This window comes from Lepidochelys olivacea, assembly GCF_965140295.1.
Source record: "Lepidochelys olivacea isolate rLepOli2 genome assembly, chromosome: 1".
NCBI classification, from domain to species: Eukaryota; Metazoa; Chordata; order Testudines; family Cheloniidae; genus Lepidochelys; species Lepidochelys olivacea.
Window position 1 is genome coordinate 159,603,276 of NC_140411.1, and position 22,582 is coordinate 159,625,857.

A 22,582-nucleotide genomic window follows, 5' to 3' on the forward strand; every position below is an offset into this window, starting at 1 on the left:
CCATTTATTCTTTTACGTAGAGACTGTCCAGTTTGGCCAATGTACATGGCAGAGGGTCATTGCTGGCACATGATGGCACATATCACATTGGTAGATGTGCAGGTGAACGAGCCTCTGATAGCGTGGCTGATGTGACTAGGCCCGCATTGGCACCCTGACAGCAGGATTGTCTGGCTATGTAGACTCCCTTCCCAGGCCCTACGCTACCAGCACTCCCAGCTGAGGAGGGAGTCTACATAGCCAGACAATCCTGCTGTCAGAGTGCCAATGTGGGCCTAATCACATCAGCCACACTATCAGAGGCTCGTTCACCTGCACATCTACCAATGTGATATGTGCCATCATGTGCCAGCAATGCCCCTCTGCCATGTACATTGGGCAAACTGGACAGTCTCTACGTAAAAGAATAAATGGACACAATCAGACGTCAAGAATTATAACATTCAAAAACCCCTCGGAGAACACTTCAATCTCTTTGGTCACTCTATTACAGACCTAAAAGTTGCAATTCTTCAACTAAAAAAACTTCAAAAACAGACTCCAACGAGGGACTGCTGAATTGGAATTAATTTGCAAACTGGACACAATTAACTTAGGCTTGAATAAAGACTGGGAGTGGATGTGTCATTACACAAAGTAAAGCTATTTCCCCATGTTTATTCACACACCCCCCCCCCCTCCCCACTGTTCCTCACATGTTCTTGTCAACTGCTGGAAATGGCCCACCTTGATTATCACTACAAAAGGTATTTCTCCCCCTCTCCCCCCGCTCTCCTGCAGGTAATAGCTCACCTTACCTGATCACTATCGTTACAGTGTGTATGGTAACACCCATTTTTTCATGTTCTCTGTGTATATAAAATCTCCCCACTGTATTTTCTACTGCATGCATCCGATGAAGTGAGCTGTAGCTCACGAAAGCTCATGCTCAAATAAATTTGTTAGTCTTTAAGGTGCCACAAGTACTTTTCTTTTTGAAGGTGCCACAAGAACTCATTATTATTAGACTGTACTTTATTTTTACTTTTACTCTATACAAATAATATCTGACATGATCTACAGACTCCTTATGTAACTACAAAACTAAAACCATGGTTTGCAGATATTTTAGCACTGGTATAGTTCTGTATTATAGGCCTGACATGCAGTGCATTTAGGACTCGGTTCTGCTCCCATTTCAGTCAATGACAAAACTCCCACTGACTTCACTGATGTAAGACTAGGCTCTTCAGTAGGAAAACTCACAAGGCTACTTTTGAAAACACACATTTTCATGTTTATGTTTCTTAGTAAAAGCACAGTCCTTCCCATCTTACAGGTAGAGCATATATGGTTTCAGAATAGGACTTGCTGTCCCAGTGAACCCCGATGTTTCATTAACGTTAGTGTCAACATTATTAGTATAAATGTGCATGAAGAGTTAACACATGGCTCTGTATTTTCCATTCGCTGATTTTTAAATTTCACAGCTCTAAGTGTAGTTAATGCAGGATTAATGTGCGTCTTACTTTCATTTTATTAGCAAAGAGAACAGTTCTCTTGGTTCCTACTTAAAACGCTGAGCAACAGATTCATGTGGGCCTCTTGCTCACTTTTACTACAGTAATAAAATGCTTTTTAAATTAGTTTTGCTGGGTGAAGATATAACTAACTGCTTTGTTAATGGCACCCAGGGATTTGTGGCCAATATCCAGATTGTCCACTGGCTGACTTCATTTTCCCTTTGACCAAACTTGTTCTAGTGTTTGTAAAAGTAAAAGCAGGTAATGGAAAATTCTGGGGTTGCTGCAAAGCACATTGCTTGAAGGCCAATTAATTTTTAAAATAGAAAGAAGAAAACCAGAGTGGAACTAAACACACATAAGCTGGCAACCATCAAAGTAGTTTCCCAGTGGATGGAAGGTGGTTACTAATAGGATAAAAATATAAATGTACTGGGACCAATGTAACCATTAACACAGGATTTATGAAATGAAGACTACTTTTCTCCCATCACAGCACATTTTTCATAGATTAAGTGAGACCCAACAGCTACTTTTATTTTTATTCTGAAAGAACAGTAGGAATTTAAATATGGTCCCAATGCTATGCACCAAAGCTCCTACCCTATCAGCACAAGCAGTTACTGACTTACACTATCACTGTTGCTTTAATTATTAAATATTCAATTGTCATACATATGGAGATAATACCCCTAAAAGTTTAATTGATGCAATGTAACGGATTAAGAATTGTCCAACTGATGTTCCATTAAATATTAAATAGCTTGATTTTTTTCAGAGAACCTGCATAGAATGAACTAAAATCAACTAAAGCTGTAATTAATCAGCTTTCTGGGTGCCCCCTCATTTGCTCTATTACAAGTTCCAAGGAGTGTCTCCATTTTGTATGTTATGTAAGGATATAAGGAAAATCTATATTCAAATGCTTCTATCAACAAGGATATTCTTTACCATAGCCCCATCTTCAACCAAAGGCTTTAGTCCTCACATCATGCATAAGCTCTTTAAAGCAGTGATTGTCTTCTTGTATGAAGAGAACATCACAATGTGGACACTAGCAGAATAAAAGTAATAAAATTAATAAATAATAATAATACAGAGATGCATATAATGGAAAAACAGATGTACATTCATTAATTTCCTTCAAAATAAACAGTGCTGTGAATCAGAGGGCAGGATAAAGGCCAAAGTTTAGAATCAGATTACATATCAAATGTTAGGTGTCAGCTTAGACCAGGGGTGGCCAAACATACTGACCCTCTGAGCTGCATACAACAATCTTCAGAAGTTCGAGAGCTGGGGAGCGCCAGCCAGAGAGGGGCTTCAATCCTGCGTCATGGTGGTGGGACTAGAGGCTTCTGCCTCATGGGGAGGTGGGGTGTCTTGGGGCTTCAGCCCAGCAGGGAGTCGGGGCTTGGGGCTTCAGCCCTGCTCCTGCTGAAGCCCTGATCACCAGCAGATACCTCCCGCAAGGTTGAAGTCCTGAGACTTCCCTCTTTGCAGGGCAGAAGCCCTACCCCCATCACCCCACCACAGAGCAGAAGCCTGAGCTCCTCCTGCCAGCATGATAGGTGGAGAATGGGGGAGGGCCCCTCCGCGAGCCGCACTTTAAACTGTAAAAGAGCCGCATGTGTCTTGTGAGCCACGGTTTGGCCACCTCTAACTTAGACTACATCTTGTGTCAATATGCACTGGGATCTAGAAAAGCTAGATATGAAGAAGTCAGGATGACTAATTTGTAACTCGCTAATGGACTCTAACACAAAGTGACTCTGATAGACAAGAAGTCCTCATCAAAACCATCAGCATAAGTAACTGCAAGTTTATTTATTTTTTACAATATAGAGAATGCAGCAGTGTCAGAGCAATTCATTCAAATAAGATTCAACATTTCTTTTCATCTTGGCTCTTTTAGTGCCTCGGTGACAGCCTTCCAGAAGATGGCTGAGGCTGTCTGAATTTTGAGAGCTCCACATCAAAATCCACAAAGGTATACATATTATATTCGTGATGCTGGAGGTTCTTGTAGGTAGAATTATCAAATTCCTCCTGTGCAGATGCAGAAGCTGTTTTGGTCTCTGTGGAACAAAAAGAAGACTAGTGAACCTGGTTATGCCAAAACAGAGATAACATTCCTTCTGACTGCATCAGTTCCATACAGTTGGAGGCTCCTCATTCATTGAAACAAGAAAAAAAAAAAAAAAAGTCAGCCGCTACAGTGTAAGGCAGGGGTGGGCAAACTAAGCCTGCGGGCTGGATCCGGCCCCTCAGGGCTTTTGATCTGGCCCACGGGATTGCCACCCCCCGTGGTGCCACGAGCCCCACGCTGCTCCAGGAAGTGCCCAGCACTACGTCCCTGCTGCCCCTGAAGGAGAAGGTGCAGAGGGCTGAGCGCACTGCCCTTGCCTATGAGTACCTCCCCCGAAGCTCCCACTGGCCAGGAACAGGGAACCACAGCCAATGGGAGTTCAGCGGAGGTACCCACAGGCAAGGGCTGCTCGCTCAGCCCTCTGCATCCCCTCCCTCAGGGACGTGGTGCCAGCCGCTTCCCGGAATGGCGCAGGGCCAGGGCAGGCAGGGACTCTGCCCCGGCCCTGGTGCGTGCCGCTGCCACCCTGGAACAGCTCCAGGTAAGCGGCGCCAGGCTGGAGCCCACACACCAAACCCCTCCTGCACCCAAACTCCCTGCCCTCAGCCCCCTGCCTGCACCCCAACCCCCTGTCCTAAGCTTCCTTCCCGCACTCTGCACCCCTCCCTGCACCACTGCCCTGAGCCCCCTCCCACACTGTGTACCCCGTCCTGCACCCCAACCCCCTTCCCTGAGCCCCCTTATAAATCCCACACCCCTCCTCTTCCCCAACCCCTTGCCTTTAGCCCCTTCCTGCACACCGCACTCCCTCCCGTACCCCAGCCACCTGCCCCAGCCCTACATTCATGGCCCTGCACGCAATTTCCCCACCCAGATGTGGTCCTCGGGTCAAAAAGTTTGCCCACCCCTGGTGTAAGGATAAAGTTGCTAAACTTCTGTTTGTATCTTATAAGATACCAAGGAAGCACATCACGCATCTTTAATTGAAAAGACAGAACAACAGATTACTTGAATCAACTACCACAGGATTCCAAATATATGACTCCCTTACAGTGGAAAACATTAGCAACAGTGTTTTTATTTCAACACACAAATGATTTACTATTCATGGAAATTAGTTGGTCCCTCCTGAATGTTGCCTAGTATATACTTAATGTCACGTAGCTTTACTACCTGGTTCTCCCCACAGCCAGAACATTATGTGACACTCTTAGCAAGCCAAGAGATGCAAAAGAGCATTAATTACACATTTATCTCTATCTATCATGTCAGACCACAAAATAAGGACATTAAAACAAGTTAAGCTGATGATCTTTTCTAATAAAAACTTAGTTACAAAAAGGATTTCCACAAATTATTTCAATTGTGGCTGTATCAGAAAATATATCAAGGACTTTATATTTTAATCCCCCTTCCCCCACATTATGAAATTTCTTGTGTACTCTTTATTCTTTTCAAAACCTCACACTGGCTTTCTTTTCTGAAGAGATAATTCTGAATGAATAATAAAAAATTTAAATTTCTGATACCACATATACTGAAGCGGGCATTAATTTTTGTACTTTAGAAAGAATTCACTAATCTAAATAAGATCTTTTATAACAACATTACTGTTCAATTCACTTTACCACACAGGGAAATTGTGAGAAAATTTTTTCCAGCGCAAGAAGAAAAGCAAAACATATTTCTTATGCTAGCCTGTACTTTTATATAAAAAGGGTTGACAGTCAGAAAGAAATTTAAGTGCGATCTAGCAATAAAAGTTTGTGCCACTTGTATATAGTGGTTTGTATTTGTTTATTTTATATCAAAAACTTTACCTTCTACAGTTATTTGTTTCTTTCATAATGTGACAGTCTCCCAGAAAAATAAGCAAGAAACAGAACATTGTGTTTTCTCCTTAATCTTTCTATATTGGTGCAGTGATACCATATGTTTCAACACATGTATCTGTTGCATTTTATAACTGAGACTCTTGCAAGTGTAACAAATCACAATTTTGTTTAAATGGCAGCTAGAACTATGAAGGCAAACAATCTAGTGCCTTCTATTCCTAGCAGGGTATATCTCGCAACAGAAACCACTACATACATATTTGAACCAGGTGTTGCAATCTCTGCTGGAAAGAGCTCCAAGAATAAGCAAGCTTAGGAAATAGTACAGTCAACCTGCAAGACAGGGTCCTTCTAAATCAAGAGATAGATGCTCAGGAAAGAGCAGACAATTTTTTCTTGCCCATGATGCACTGCACTTGGTTCCTCAAAAGAAGACTTTATTCCTGAATTCTTCCCCCATACATCAAACTTCATATACACTCTGTCAAGCAGAATGAGCTTTTCACATGATGTTCTTGTTAAGCGAGTTGGAGGTACACTTCTGAGTTACTTTGCTGGTAATTTTACTTACCAACGGCTAATGGCACATTTGTTTTGATGAATGTTTAGCATTCCTATTCCACTTTGTGGGATGAAGCTAATTTAAAGTACAGATTTCTAAGTAGGAAAAATGTACAATATGTCTTGCAAGTTGGTCTGGCTGCTGCGTTTTCAGATAAATGGAAGAATGCAGAAACAGGAAGGAAATGTAGGTTACACAAAATCTGTGACCAGTACTGTTAACTATTGCTCATCTGTTTATTAAAAAAAGACCAGCAAAAGGGAGGGGGGAAGTGGGGCAAAGGGTCCCCATAAAATAGTTAAATGAAAACCAGATTTCACTCAGTTACATCTATTTAAACAAGAAGTGGCTCCTCCATTTACTTCAATGAAGTTACTCTAGATTTACACTAATGAGTGAAAGCAGAACCCAGGGCACTGTTTAAAATACGAACTAGTTAAGAAAATGGTTCATACTTTACTTTGATGCAGCAGTGATTTTGCAATAAAGCCTTTCTCCAACTCACCAGAGGTTAACTAGACTCATTTCCTTTAATTTTCTAATTACTTTCTAGGTGTTAACTACTGAGGGGAGTGACTGAGGCTACAGGGCTTGGCTCTCTAAGGATAGTATTGTTGGGAAAGAGAGAAGCATCAAATATAGACAAACGTAGGGAAAGGTGTTTTACAGCTTTCAGAAGCTCCTTCCACTGGATGTGCAGAAAGGCAAAAAGTTGCCAAGGTTAATCATAACAGTGATTGTATTTTAAAAATCTTGAGGAAATATTCTTGGATTCTAATGCTGAAGGTAGGTCAAATTAGTGGTTGACTTTTCCTTTAAATAAAACCTGCACCCCTTTTGCTCAGCACTGTCTCCTGAAAATTGATATGCAAAAAGCATTACTTGTCATCTAAGGCTCTTGCAAATAATTGTGATCTTGCAAATAGCCTTATTTGTGCTTTCAGCCTTGCAAGTAGGCAGGTTCTTTAAATTAAGTGTGCTAGCAAAATGGTAGCCAGATTTTTTAACGTAAAAACAGGACATCTAACATTCTCATGGGATGGAGGAAGAAAAGAATGCACCACAGAAGGTGTTGAACAAATTGGGATGGAGACATTTTTTCTTTTATTGGACTATGGGGAACACAGGAAGTATCTGGCGGGGGGGCTGATGGTGTGGGATTCACGCAACTTGTGGGTGGGAAACTGAATTGTTTAAGGAGACCAGTTATAACCAGGAAGGTTAGGCGAGACACAGACACATGTCTGGGAGATGATTTGGGGAAGGCATGATGTGTGATAGAGAGAGACATCAGTGCCCCCTTTCTCCCCTGGCTATCTTATTGATTTTGTTGGGTCCTTTGCTGGCCTTACTTATTGCTCACCTTACAAGTCCGCCGGTCTCATAGCCAACTCCTGCTCCTGTGATCCTCCTATGCTACCCAAATCTGTTGCAATCTGTGGTATGGCAAAATTGGGGGAGGCAGTGGCAGCATCTGTGCAATGGGATGGTGGCACATTCAGCTCAGCAGAAAGGCAGCTACTGGGTTTGCACGCAGAAGTTAGACAGGAAGAAAAGGGGAAGAATCCAGAGGTTGGGCAGAGTCGCTGGCTGTCTTCAATGTGGTTCTACTGAAACTGCAACAAAATCCTGATTTTATGACAACAGGCTATGACCAAACAGAACAGTCCCTCAAAACTGAAACAAGCGTGGTTACCTTACCTGTTAACAAGTATAATGTTGATTTAAGAAAAAAATAAGTACAATGAGATAAAAAAATATGTTTCCTTCCACCATCATAACTAGAAGCTGCATATTAAAAAGGAGAGAGAAAGTTTTTCAACATAAGTACACATGACGACAGCAAGAATTTATCACCAAGGTGTGACTCTTTCCTCCACAATGTGTTATATCAGTTAGCTTTATAACAGAATATGGAGAATCCAGATCAAAGAGTTGATATTGTAGATATAATTAAAAATGTTATTTCAAGCCCCAGCCCCAGAAGAACCAATATAGTTCAAACAATTTAAAGCTGTACCCTGTATAGTGCCTTGCTCTTCAGTCTGAGCTCCAGCTTCTTGAATGATCTCCTCTGTTGTAGTGTTTACCATGAACGGTGTCTCCTTCAAAAACTCCTCTTGTAGTTCAGGAGCAGCTTTTTCTTTTGTCTCAGTCTCCTGTACCTCCCTTGTCTCGGTTTCTTCCCATCTCAATAAAGTCAGCTTTCGCTCCACTTCTTGCTGAGGGTCTGGCGGAACTTTTAGCTGTGCTGCTGCTGGTGGGGCTCCAATTGGAGTCTCCGCCAAGCGCCTAGGTTCCTTAAGTCTGATGGCGGTCAGCTTTTGGCTTTCTTCAGCCTGTGTTTTTGAGATGGACTTCTGCAAATCTGTCCCTTTTAGGCTTTGTTTCATGGAAGGTTTTCTTGTTTCTGACTTTAATATTTTACTGTTGGCTGTTGCTGTTTTACCAGACTCCATCTGCTTGATGTGAGGCACCTCAATTTCTGGTCTGTAAGGCTTCTTCTTAGGTATATATTCTTTATCTCCTTTCTGGGACAAGCTCTTGTCTGCCAATGTCATTACCTTCACCGTTCTGTTCTCAAAAAAGAAGGGATCGTGTCTTGGAAACTCTACTCTGGTTTTAGTGGCAACTCCCGAGGCACTTTCTTCTTCATCAGAATCAGAGCTAGAATCTGAATCGGAGCTGGATGAAGACTCTTTCTCAGCCAACTTCTTGCTCAACCCTCCTCTTGTTGTGATAGAAGCCTTTCCCTCAAGAGAGGAAAGTGTTACTCGCTCAGGAAACACTACCATAGTTTTTCTTGACAAGAATTTCCTCACCTCTTCATCCGTTAGCTTTACAGCTTCATCAGTGCTAGTACTAGCTATGGTCTTGGTCTCACCTTGATTTGCAGATGGTGGGTGAGAACTAGGAAACAACTTTTTAGGGAATTCAACTGTTGTTTTGGTGGCCAGCAGTTTGGTGCTCTCCTGAGGTGCCACCACATCTAGGAAATGGCATAAAGAGGATTATTATAATTTCTGACGCTCCTGTTAATTTGGAGTTCCTAAACATCCAACGTTAAGTTTCTGAACTGCTCTGGTATAAAAATCAAATTTGAAAGTGTAATTTCACTAATTGCACAACCCTGGAACAGATAGTTACCTTTTCTATATTGTGCATATATCTGAACTCTACTTAGCATCAGACATTCTTTACTGCTAGGACTGGAACTCATATGAGATCTAGCTTTTATTCCTTGCTGAGTCTGAATTCTTGTGAGAGCTCTGCAATGTCACTGTCTTTCTCCGTGCCTCAGCTCCCCATGAGTAAAGAGGGGACAAATATATCTTCCTATTTCACAAGGGTGTTAGAATAAATTCATTACCGCATGTGAGGTACTCAGATACTACAGTGATAGATATAAACCTAAGAACAAGATAAAGAACACGAACTACTGAGTGATCATTCTGATAACCATCACAACAGAATAGCTATCTTCATAAGCAACAGAGGGATAACTCATGAATGATGTTTAGATGGCTACAGGTCTCTCCCTTGTTCAAGACCTCATATACAGTATAAAGTAACTGGCTGTAAAAATGTCCCCATAATTTACTTGCTGAATTGTTACATAAAACCTTGTTTGTGTGATGCACAGCCACAAAATGCTGCCCCCTCCTGTTCTTGAGCTTCTCCACTTGCTATTTTGCCTTCCTCCTCTCTGTCTGTTTCTCTGTGCTGGGATTTCTCCACATGGACGTTTCAGTGGATTTCCTGATCCTGTCATCGGCTCTCTGATTATTCCATACTGGGGATGGTAGCAAGCTAAGAGAAATTGCCAGCCCGCCCACTCTTTCTCTGAGTAGACGTGGGTACCTCCACTAAATTTTACTGTCCCGATTAGGGCGCTGGAAAGAAAGCAGTAACTTCTAAACTGTTACCCACCCGTGGGCCTTAGGTACTCAAGGCAGATTGTGTGGTCTGCTGGAGGAGTGGAAGACCAGTGACAGAGACTATTCTTGTGAGGACAGGGAGAGCTTCGGGAAGAGCTGGCAGCTGCCATGCAGCACTACTAAACTCTCCCACTACTCCCACAAATAGCTGCATGATTCCCACTTTGGTGTGTAGTTTAGTGTAGCTCTGCCTCATAACTTGGAAGTCTATGCTGCATAACTTGGATCTAACCGTACCACATAGTTCACAGGGTATTGATTATTTCTACACATACTTTTTCCACCAGTTTTAGTTATGGAGATTAATTAGGATGTATAAGAAATAAGCGATTCCGCGTACAGTTAAGCCTTCAGCAACATGCGAGTTAAGACATAAGTGAAGTCACAGATGCATGAAATTAAAAACATTTCATGGAGAAATATTGTTTTTATTTATATTTCAAATACAGTAGTTTAAGTTAAATACTGATTTATTATATAGGTATTATTACCTTAAAAATAATTTCAGAGACACAAACTTTATGTAAGGCACAGCGAAATCAAATACTGGGTCATCAACCCAGACGCCATGGTCTACAGGCAGTGTCACTGATATTTGAGAAAGTTTATTCAAATATAAAAAAAGATTTGTATTAAATACACAGGACGTGGCAATGTAAACACAAGAGTCCGTGGTGGCTGGGGTGGGGGGAGGGGAATATAAACAGAGCAAAAGCTGGAGTTGTATTCATGCTGGGAAGTTTTTAGAAACTGAACAAAAGAAGGCAGCAGCAATACTGAAATCACTCAAATGGAGTATTAATACTGTGCATCATTAAAGACTGGAAAAAAAGATTACGATTTAAAATTCAGTGAAGAGTGAAATATTATATTTGTCAGCATATATCATTAACCATGCGATCAAATTATTAATAGTATAGAAGTTTAGTTCGGCACTGAGCAGAAGAGCATTTTCGCGAAGTCAGTGGCTATATTACCAAGCTTTTTGACTAGCAATATTGAGGTGCTTCCAGCTTTGTACCACAGGATGCACTCAACTAACATTGAACTGAACTGGCTCTATTGGAAGGATAACATGTCCCTTTCAGTGGCTGGCATGGACATATTATCCTCATGAGTGACTTAGAAGATAAACATAACAGTGGTATCATCAGCAGAGGCTCTAAATGATAGAAAACAGCAGCCAGTAGGACTAGTAGAACCAGTTTAAAATGTATTCATTTTCAGAAAAATAGAATATGGAAATGTCATTTTTGTTCCGTCAGTGATTTCCACAACAAATGTGTTCATTTTATCAAGGCAAAGAAGATTTTCACACCTCCTCAAGCTGGGATCTGAAAAATCAGGCTGTGTTCTATGTATTTTTATTACCAATAAAATACACTGGATGGAATAATCATGTACTCAAAGGAAGATGTCCTAATTGGTCTTTTTCTACACTATCCAGAGGCTTACAAGAGTTAGAGATTCCAGAAATTGATGCTATGATACTACAGTGATGACAACCCTAAAAATACCATATATAATTATTGTTTTATGTATATTTTTACCAAAACCATGCTTCAAAACAAAGATACTATACAAAACAGTAACTGGCAGCAGCTATTGATTTAAAATATTTTAAGTTTGTACTTTTCTGAGCATTATCAATGACGGGAAGGCCGCAAAGGCTCTTGGGTAGGATATCCAAGGTTTTATTTCCCAAGCTTTTTCAGAGATAAAGGTTAGGGATTGGGAGAGTTTGTTTTGGAGAAATCTTTTCAAGCAGGTTCTTTTTAATCTGTCTTTGACATGTGTGATTATTAAGTTATTTAAATTTTGCATATGCCTAGAAAATAACTAATAGATGCAATGTACAAGTCTGAACAAATAAAAATAGCTAACTGTATGTTATTTTCTAACAAGATATGCTCAGTCCTAACCTCCTAAAAAATACTGAAAAATGGAAAGTTTGGGATTGACATACATGTACATGTATAAAGCTTAAATTACAAGCAACCAACATGATTGTTATGGATCAGATACAATCATTTTCTACTTTTTCATAAAATCCTGATCAGTATTTTCCTAAAATAATGCTAAACTGAGATTGAGGGCATTTAAGCAACTGTTTCCATTTTTTATGAAAACATTAAAAATACAGGTCATTGGCCACAACTCTTTGAAGGGATCCAGAAGCACATGCTCTTGAAGTCCATGAAGTGTACTTTTTGCTCAGGAGTAAAAGTCCAAGATTCTGAATTATTTTTGTAGTATTAGGGCCTTAATCTTTAGTCTGGTCAATTTTTATTTATAAACATGTAGCTGAAATTGTTGCTTAACTTTTACTCACTTTAAGTGATTAAAAAAAGGGACAGGATCTAGATATTACAGCATTTTATAAATACTCTATCGCAGGGTGGATAAGAATCGGTTGATTTAAAAAAAATCAATTTTTTAAATTTAAATTAAATGCAGGTTTATTTTAAAAAACTATTTAAAATTAAATTTGAAATTGTGACAACCTATATTAAAACAAATTTTCTATAATCTATAAAATCATTTATATAATATTAAGCAGTACATTTGCTTCCAACTTTTAAAGAAAGTCAAATCACTGAATTTGTGGAAGCAATTGGAATGAGAGTTTGAAGTGCGAAGCCTGCTTTTGACAACAGTAGCTTCTTCTCCAAGTGCAGAGAGAACATCTTTATTTCAGTTTATTCAACTAGTTCAGTTCAATGTTCATTCAAAGTTAAGAAACCAATTAGAAGTCTAAAAAACAGGAAGGCTTATTTTCCTCTTCCAATCCAAAGACAAGGTGTGAGGGGATGAATCATAGAATCATAGACTTTAAGGTCAGAAGGGACCATTATGATAGTCTAGTCTGACCTCCTGCACAACAAAGGCCACAGAATCTCACCCACCCACTCCTGTAACAAACCTCTAACCTATGTCTCAGCTACTGAAGTCCTCAAATCGTGGTTTGAAGACTTTGAGGTGCAGAGAATCCTCCAGCAAGTGACCCATGTCCCACGTTGCAGAGGAAGGCAAAAAACCCCCAGGGCCTCTGCCAATCTGCCCTGGAGGAAAATTCCTTCCTGATCCCAAATATAGCGATCAGCTAAACCCTGAGCATGTGGGCAAGACTCACCAGCCAGACACCCAGGAAAGAATTCTCTGTAGTAATTCAGATTGCACCCCATCTAACATCCCATCACAGGCCATTGGGTATATCTACCGCTAATAGTTGAAGATCATCAATTAATTGCCAAAATTAGGCTATCCCATCATATCATCCCTTCCATAAACTTATAAAGCTTAGTCTTGATGCCAGATATGTCTTTTGCTCCAACTGCTTCCCTTGGAAGGCTGTTCCAGAACTTCACTCCTCTGATCGTTAGAAACCTTCATCTAGTTTCAAGTCTAAACTTCCTGATGGCCAGTTTATATCCATTTGTTCTTGTGTCCACATTGGTACCGAGCTTAAATAATTCTTCTCCCTCCGTGGTATTTATCCCTCTGATATATTTATAGATAGCAATCATATCTCCCCTCAGCCTTCTTTTGGTTAGGCTAAACAAGCCGAGCTCTTTGAGTCTCCTTTCATAGGACAGGTTTTCCATTCCTCGGATCATCGTAGTAGCCCTTCTCTGTACCTGTTCCAGTTTGAATTCATCTTTCTTAAACATGGGAGACCAGAACTGTACACAATATTCCAGATGAGGTCTCACCAGTGCCTTGTATAACGGTACGAACACCTCCTTATCTCTACTGGAAAGACCTACTAGTTCTAAAATCTTGAAGGACTGGTAACCTAGAAACAATCAGTTGAATACAAAAAGAAAAGGAGTACTTGTGGCACCTTAGAGACTAACCAATTTATTTGAGCATAAGCTTTCGTGGGCTACAGCTCACTTCATCGGATGCATACCGTGGAAACTGCAGTAGACATTATATGCACACAGAGACCATGAAACAATACCTCCTCCCACCCCACTGTCCTGCTGGTAATAGCTTATCTAAAGTGATCATCAAGTTGGGCCATAACCTGGATTTGTGCTGGAAATGGCCCAACTTGATGATCACTTTAGATAAGCTATTACCAGCAGGACAGTGGGGTGGGAGGGGGTATTGTTTCATGGTCTCTGTGTGCATATAATGTCTACTGCAGTTTCCACGGTATGCATCCGATGAAGTGAGCTGTAGCCCACGAAAGCTCATGCTCAAATAAATTGGTTAGTCTCTAAGGTGCCACAAGTACGCCTTTTCTTTTTGCAAAGACAGACTAACACGGCTGTTACTCTGAAACCTTTCTTTATAATGGGCTACACCCGAACCCACCAGAGGCCAATGTCCCAGGCTGTGAGGGGAATATTTGAAGTCCAGATCCAAGTTTTACAGTTTATACTTATCTCTAGTTACAGGTGAAAAGTGAATTTCGGAGACTCATTACAGTCACTTTTTGTCCACATGCCAAAGCCACTTCATACTGGGATCCCAGCAATCTGCTAAACTGAGGCCAAGGAATCCAATAGCTTAGCTGTTGCAGGTAAGATTTTAGGTGTATTGGCTGCACTGGGGTGGGCAGGAAAGAAATGTTTGGCTTACAACAGTGGTTCACAACCAGGGGTCCAGGGCCACTGCGAACAGGTTTCGGGGGGGCCGCCAAACAGGACCAGCGTTAGACTCGCTGTGGCTTAGGGCAGAAAGCCGAAGCCCCACAGCATGGGGCTGAAGCCCAGAGCCCTGCTACCTGGATCTGAAGCAGAAGCCTTAGAAACTTAGCTTTATGGTGCCCCTGTGGTTTGGGGCCCCGGGCAGTGCCCTGCTTGCTACCCCTTAATGCCAGCCCTGCTGTTTATATGCAGAAAATCAGATGCACAGGTGGCCTGTGAAGTTTTTCTAACATGTCAGGGGGGCCTCAGAAAGAAAAAGGTCGAGAACCCCTGGCTTACAATACATAGGTCTACATTTTGCCTGATATAAACCAGTTGCAACTAGTCCTTTGCTAACATGGGCGTGTGGCAAAACCCATCTGTTTGATAAGAACTAGTGCAGGTGGAGGCAGTTGAGGGTCGAATTTCCATGTGGTGAAGGGTTTAAGTTTTATTGGCTTGCTGACTGACAATAAGATGAAGTGTGGTGGGAAGCTGTTGTTTTGGACAGTTTCATATGGTACTATAGCATTTTGTTTTTAAATTACTTCTGGGGGCATTCTATGCCAAAAAAAATTAAAAATTCTCTGCACAATATTTTAAAATTCTGCAATTTTTTTTGTCAAAATAACATTACATGATCGCGCCAGTTTCAGTTATTTTGGTAATTTATTTCAAAATACCTGTCCCCAAGTATGTCTGTAACAATACAGACACACACAAAAATGCCCCCAGGAGTAGAGAGTTAAAGAAACCGCTATGACAACCCAGTTCCTGTTTTTCTGCCCTCTTCCTCACCCCCCAAGCCAAGCCACGGGGCCAGACACCCACAACCCCTGCCCCCCAAAAGCCCAGCCATGGGGCCCTGCCAGCCAATACACCTGAACCACCTCCCTCCCAGAGCCCAGCCACGGGCCCCCAGCTCAGATACCCGCACCCACTCCTCCCCCAGAGCCCAGCTCTGCCCCTGCCCCCCAGCCCAGACATCCTCTCCCCAGAGAGAGAGAGAGAGAAACAGCCTGATGCTTGGTCCCAGGCTTGCACAGAGTTTCCTGTGTGCCACCTTCTCCTTCCCTCAGGGCATGCTGGGAACTGCAGCTGCCAGGAAACCTCTAACTCCCTCTCCCTCCCCCCAGCAATGTCTTCTATGTGCAAGCTGGGTTCTGCTGGGTGCAGCAGCCCATAGTGGTGGCTAGCAGCACTGCAGCCCATTTCTGTGTGGAAAAGGAAATTCTGCACGTACATTAATTTCTGCAAAATTCTGCATTACACAGTGGCGCAGAATTCCCCCAGGAGTATTAAATGTATGTCAAAGGTGCTCAGAGTGTGGGAGTCCTTTGATATGGATTATGTTTATGAAAATCGATAAAATTGCCTCTCCCCCTTAAGATTTATAAATAGTTTCATGACATAGAAGAATAAGTCACAAATTTAAATTAAATTACAAATTTGTAATCTGGACATTCTGCAGACTAAAAAGCCATTCAATTGCTTCTTGTTAAATACCAAATGAAAAAATGAAGTTTCTATTAGCTGTGCACCTATTTTAATGTGCTCATATACATGACAAATGCACACAACCATCAATTTAAGAAAAAATAAATATCTTACTCTTTTTTTGACCTTTTTCAGAGCCCTCTGATTTGGTGCAGAGAGAAAGAGATGGAGAGAGGCTTCGGAGTCCCCATGCTTCTAGCTGTAAAGTCTGCAAAATTAAAATCAAACAAATCTCTTATTTTTTTATTAGATAGAACTTTGATTTTTCATCTGTAGTGTTCTTCTGATTTACTGTTAACTACTGATTTCCGTAAGGTGCAAAGATGGATGATTGACATGAATTCCCTGGATGCAGTAGAAAGGTGATGGTGGAACGGTTATCTCATTGGGATTCCTCTCACAGATTTACTTTCTGTGAAACAGCAGAGACTAATCAGAAATTCCTGTTCCTAAATTATACAGATAAAATACTGATGCTATCTATGTATACCACTTATACCAAGGAATAGTACAGTTAAACTAAACAAACATTTAGAAGTATGGAAGGAAACAGGTAAAGCTAGATAGTTAAACACAATCAACTCATAGAATCTCTTACAATATGAAATTAGAGACCAGAAATGCTCATGACATCCACTCACCCTACATTATATTACACACAAAAATGTTAAGAAAACATTAGGCTGCAAAGCCAAGCACTCACACTTTGGGAACTGCTAGATTTACCGTTATCTGTCCCCAGTGCACATCCAAGCTGTGCACTGATGAGGAGCCTGTGGAAAAGACAGTATGCGAACATGTAACTGCAAGATCCTAATGCATATGCACAAGGAGGCCAAGTTAAGGTTGCACGAACAACCATAAATCTGTATGCAGTGTTTACGAAGCAGTGTTGGTCCCAGGATTTTAGAGAGACAAGGTTGGTGAGATAATATCTTTCACTGGTCCAACTTCTGTTGGTGAGAGAGACATGCTTTCAAGCTCTACAGAGCTCTTCTTCACAGAAGCACTGCTGCATCCAGGTCATGGTTTGGATGGAGCCTCGTCTGGCTCTCTTTTTCCCCACCTGGGAGGTGGAAGGGCTCCTACAACAATGGTGCTCCTAGGAGGGTATGTGCATGAGACACTGGAACCACAAGTTGGGTCTGGAGAGAAGTTATGAGGGAACCCAGCTCCAGTCTCTCTCCACTGCCCTGGCTACTCTCATAACAGCTGTCTGGCAGCAGAATATCTGCTGCTTGTTCAGAATTCAGGCCAAGCTCTTTGTAACAGTGAGGGTTTCTGGTAAGCTGCAAAGAGGATCCAGTACATTCTCTATAATGGAAAGCATTAGGCAACCCAAATATTGGGTTTTCGACCAGCTCCCCTTATGCAGTTCCACTGCAGGCTACAAACTCTATTAAGTCATGACTCTCCTGCTTCATATGGTCCGGAGTCCCCTTAACTTTATTAGCCAGTGTCAAGGTTCCCTCCCCACTCTGAACTCTAGGGTACAGATGTGGGGGACCTGCATGAAAGACCCCCTAAGCTTATTTCTACCAGCTTAGGTTAAAAACTTCCCCAAGGCACAAATCCTTCCTTGTCCTTGGATGGGTACTGCTGCCACCACCAAATGAGTTAGACAAAGATTCAGGAAAAGGACCACTTGGAGTTCCTGTTTCCTTAAAATATCCCCCCAAGCCACTTCACCCCCTTTCCTGGGGAGGCTTGAGAATAATCTACCAACCAAATAGGTAAACCAGGTGAACACAGACCAGACCCTTGGGTTTTTAGGACACTAAAAACCCTAATCAGATTCCTAAAAACAGAACTTTATTATAAAGAAAAGAAGTAAAAGAAGCACCTCTGTAAAATCAGGACAGAAGGTAACTTTACAGGGTAATCAGATTCAAAACACAGAGGATTTCCCGCTAGGCAAAACTTTAAAGTTACAAAAAACAGAGATAAACTTCCCTCTTAGCACAGGGAAAATTCACAAGCTAAAACAAAAGATAATCTAACGCCTTTCCTTGCTTTACTTACAATTTTTGTAATCCTAGACCTCATTTCAGACAGGGTTTTAAGAAATGTTTTTTCCTGCCCCTGGTCCCTCTCTGGCTCCGAGAGAACACAAAGAAAAACCTTCCCCCACAGATTTGAAAGTATCTTTTGGTCATGTGCCATCCAGGTTATCTGAGTTTCTTAACCCTTTGCAGGTAAAGGAGGGATTTTATGCTACCCTTAGCTGTATGTTTATGACAGCCAGATACTCCAAAATTGTGCTTTTTACTCTCTCGTATATAGGCAAGACAACAGTCCTCCATCACAACCACATTTTACTGTCTATTCTCAATACACATTCCTGAAACACCTTTTGGAATATTAGATGGAATTTGAAGGGGGAAAAGACTGGAGGGGCAAAAAATCCAATCTAATTTATCCATGCTTCTTATATAAATTAGAAATCCCATTACACCTTTCTCATTTTGAATCGGAGACCCACACCTGCCACTCATATACAGATCACGTCTACCTACATCCAATCAACTCTACACAAACACCCCAACCATCAACCCCAACTACTACTGCCAGAATAGAAGAGTGTTTCCAATGTGTCTATAAAATGTACCACATTTTCAACTGTAGACAACTATTGCAAAAATTTCTCAAAAGCTGTGGTTATGAAATACATATAGCGAAGCTCTATGCAGGCAGTTAGGACTGTTCTGAGCCAGGGCAATGTGATTTTACACATGCATATGTAAGATTCTATGAACAGTGAATATATGTAAGTATTTATTTACCTACCCCTCACTATTTATTTCCTCGCTTTTAAAATGTTTAGGAATTTTAGGGGGGCAGGGGTGAGGGGGGTTGGACTAGAAATTTAAAAAACCTAGTAGTGTTCCTTAACTTACACAGTAGCAAATTTCTTTCATTTAAAAGAAAACAGCTATGGAGCACTTACAAGTTTAAAAATTGCACACGTTCATGGCTTCCTGTAGCTCACTCTGCAAATTTTAAACCCTACTGTAAAACCAGGTCAGGGGACAACTACTTTGTTACCAGAGCCTCTGACTGTTATTTATGTAGCACAGAAAGGGCCAAAATGCTCTTCCAAAACTAATATTATTGGCATTATCCAAATATTGAGCCCAAAGAAAATACCTCTGAGTTTTACTCCTTTTCTGTTCAAGAAGAAAGAAATTTCACAAAACATGCAAAAAACACAACCTTTTGCATTTATACTTCTGGAGAGCATCTATATTAGAAAAAAATAATAGTATTCATACTGGATCAGCCAGCCAACAACAATGCTTAGACCCAAATTTCATGATACAGTGATAAAAATGCCCCTCGAGACCAAAGCTGAAGCTGTTTGGCACAGCCGCTGTAATACAGGTACAGTACTCATTTTTTTTTCTGTTCAGTTTTGTCTAAACTAGTCTGTGCTGGAAAGATTTCAAGGGCTTCTCCTCTCTCCTCACCCTCCTCGCAATCAATTAACCATTTTTCCAGAAGGGTCAGGGTAATGCTGCCCAGTATGCATTCAAGCATCATAGTCTTATTCTGTAGAGGAATTATTTGTTGTTTACACTGTTTCCTTCCAGAATGACATTTTTGGCTGTATTGGATCATGTTTTATATTCTGCCATACTGTGTCCTGGTTTATGTTATATTGCACTAACAGGAAAAAAAACAGAAAAAGCAAACAGCAAGTAAAGCTCAAATGTTTGTTGACACTGTGGGCTACACTCTTAAAGCATGTAGCAGTGAACAATTCTGTTTTGGTAGAAAACGATACATAGGTTTGGCAGAAATTAATTTAAAAAATAATAATTTTGGCAGACAATATTAATGTTTATTTTTAAACTTTTTTTCTATTTTTATCTATTTAAATTTTCACAATAGCGGGAAATTCTGAGGGATGTAGGACAATAATTATTTAATGACTGTAGATGTTGAGATTCAAAAAGTTAAAGCATTGTAACTGTTAAAACACAAATTGTAAACATCACACATCAAAGTATATCCTTAAATCTAACTAATAAATTCTTACCTTTTGCCTATCTGTACATTATCATCAATAGAAATGTTTTTGTCAGTTTGTGAGTGTACACTGAAATTGACATTTACTGATAAAAATCTAATCCTTCCAAGCCTAAAGATACACAGTAGTTTTTTGCCAACTCTGTATCTCTGAGGCACATGGAACAGAATTTGAGATCTGGTCATGGACTACCTACCTATCTAGCTCAGTGTCAGGCAGTAGCCACTACCTATTAAAGAAAGACAAAAATCAATTTAAACACACACAGTCAAATGTAAAATGAGGTACAGTATGTGTGTGTAGGATTTTCTTCCTGATGCCAATAATAGTAAATTTACTTTTTGAAGCATGAGATTTGTTTTCACCTCGAGCTGTTTCTTGCATTATTGTGTAGAAACATTTAAGACTCGTTGCAGAGCTTATAACTAGGGTTGGCAGAATTCTATTTTTTTTTTTATGTTGACAGATAATATTGTTTATTTTTAAGCATTTTTTATTTTTATATTGATTTAAATTTTCACAGTTGCAGGAAACTGGGGTGGAGTCAAACAATAATTATTTAGTAACAGTAGATATTGAGATTAAAAATTTAAAGTTTTAACAATTAAAACACAAATTGTCAACATCACGTCAAGAACTATAATTGATCTTAGCCACAAAAAAAAAAAACCCAGAGAAGCAATATCCTTAAATCAATAACTCAGACCTGTTATTACTATTCATTCACTAGTCCATTTGTAACAAGCCTAATTTAAAAGTCTAAGTCACTGGATTTTTGACTGTAATAAGTTCTCAGGCAGCTTTTTTCTTACTTTATCTATAAATTTTGATAATTATCAATGGGATATTTTTCATCAGTTTGTGTATGGACAGTGATATTGACATTTACTGGTAAAAATCTAATCCTTCCAAGCCTACTTATACCCATGTTTGAAACTCTTTTCAAGCACCATTCTAACAGATTGCATCAAATGAAGTCCAGTCTGCCTGGGCCTTTTCTTCACGAGGAAGGCTAACAAGTATTAGACACACCTTTCTCCCCTGGTGTGGGCATGACCAGACATGGAGCCTGGGCCCTGCTAGGAGGGACAATAGCAGTCCTGGCTATTGAAGCATGCCGTCAGGCAAACAAGCTGGAATGTTTTGAAAATCTGCAGTAACACATTTTCCAGATTTTCCAGCCAGGCTCCAGTGCAGAGAGAGGCCTGTCTACAGCAGGGCACTGAGCACACCACTCTGGTTGGGACCGCAAGGGGACAGCACAACCCCATGCTCCTAGCCACAGCACTGCTGTATGCAGGCAGGTCTCCACATAGGGTTGCCAGCTGTCTGGTTTTCTGTCACTGGGAACCATGGCCAATGGGAGTTGCGTGGGCTGCCGCCTGCAGATGAAGCAGCGCAGAGCCACCTGGCTGTACCTCCGCAAAGGAGCCGGACAAGGGACATGCCGCGGCTTCCAGGAGCTGCTTGAGGAAAGCGCCACCTGAAGCCTGCAACCCTGACCCGCTCCCATGCCCCAACCCCCTTCCCCAGCCCTGATCCCCCTCCCTCCAAATCACTCATCCCCAGCCCAGAGCACCCTCCTGCACCCCCAAGCCCTCATCCCCAGCCCCACCCCAAAGCCCACACCCCCAGCTGGAGCCCTCACATCCCAACCCCATGAAAATGAGCAAGTGAGGGTGAAGACAGCAAGCGGGGGGGACGGGGGAGAAGGGGGCCAAGATGGAGTGAGCGGGGGACAGGGCAGTGGTGTTCAGTTTTGTGCAAGTAGAAAGTTGGCCACCCTTGGCTGCAGAGCGCCTCTTGCCATAGCACTGCCCCGCCTGCCCAGCACAAGGGGTGGCAGCCTCAGACTCCCTCCTCTGGATCGGCAGAAGACTGAGCCCTCCCAGCACATGCACAGGCCCGACCCTCCCAGCCGCACCCACAGACGCATGCGCAGCACCTATGGTGCCCCACCCCTCCCTCATTGCGTCCAGGCTCCCTCTGGGAACGTGAAGCACAGAGAACACGACGCATGCGCACTAGCCACACTCCGCCTCTCCCCCAGCTAGGGAAACTGACCCCGGTCGACTGGAGTGGCGGCAGAGCCCGGACGCATGCGTAATTGCTACTGTCCTTGCGCCCCTGCCCGAGGAGTCACGGGCCCCTTGGGACAGTGTGCGCAACGGCGGGGGGGCGTGGCTGAGTTCTGGCGCATGCGCACCAAACAGGAGCCGCAGCCCCGAGGTGATTTGAACGGGAAGTCCCACTCACGCGAGCCGGCCAAGCAGGGACCGGTGTTTGCGCCCCTCTTACCCCCACCCACGGGAGAGCATCAGCCCCGCCGCTTACCTTGAGAGTCACGGCCCGGCCGCAGCCCAGCAGCGAAGAGGCGGCCATGTCTGTGTCACCTCCACCAGTCCCCCGGCGCCGCGGGGAAACACGGCACCAGCAGCAAAGGTACCCACCCCTCCGGGCCTCGTTCTGAGTGTCCCCGCGGGGTGGGCGGG

At 42.0% G+C, this 22,582-nt stretch overlaps 1 protein-coding gene across 2 annotated transcripts; it reads right to left on the minus strand.

Annotated features, from left to right (window-relative positions):
• Positions 1-3,309: 3,309 nt before the first annotated feature.
• Positions 3,310-22,580, minus strand: NDUFV3 (NADH:ubiquinone oxidoreductase subunit V3). 2 transcript variants are annotated; one of them, XR_014714433.1, is made up of 5 exons: positions 22,425-22,580; positions 16,175-16,268; positions 8,009-8,977; positions 7,352-7,604; positions 3,444-3,580 (listed from the first exon to the last, which is right to left on the minus strand). XR_014714433.1 is itself a non-coding variant. In XM_084651373.1 (4 exons), the coding sequence occupies exons 1-4, from the start codon at positions 22,470-22,472 to the stop codon at positions 3,414-3,416; spliced, it is 1,278 nt and encodes a 425-aa protein (XP_084507499.1). In that variant the 5' UTR covers positions 22,473-22,580; the 3' UTR covers positions 3,310-3,413. The 2 variants fall into 2 exon arrangements, 1 of the variants encoding a protein (XP_084507499.1); XM_084651373.1 differs by lacking the exon at positions 7,352-7,604 and having other exon boundaries at positions 3,310-3,580.
• Between the last annotated feature and the right edge of the window lie 2 nt (positions 22,581-22,582).

Coding starts and splice junctions, on each gene's coding strand:
- NDUFV3 (XM_084651373.1), bottom strand. CDS start 22,472: ATGGCCGCCTCTTCGCTGCTGGGCTGCGGCCGGGCCGTGACTCTCAAG. Junction 8,978..16,174: donor TGAAAAAGGTCAAAAAAAGA/GTAAGATATTTA, acceptor GCCATTTCCTAG/ATGTGGTGGCACCTCAGGAG. Junction 3,581..8,008: donor AGAGCAAGGCACTATACAGG/GTACAGCTTTAA, acceptor TTTGTTCCACAG/AGACCAAAACAGCTTCTGCA.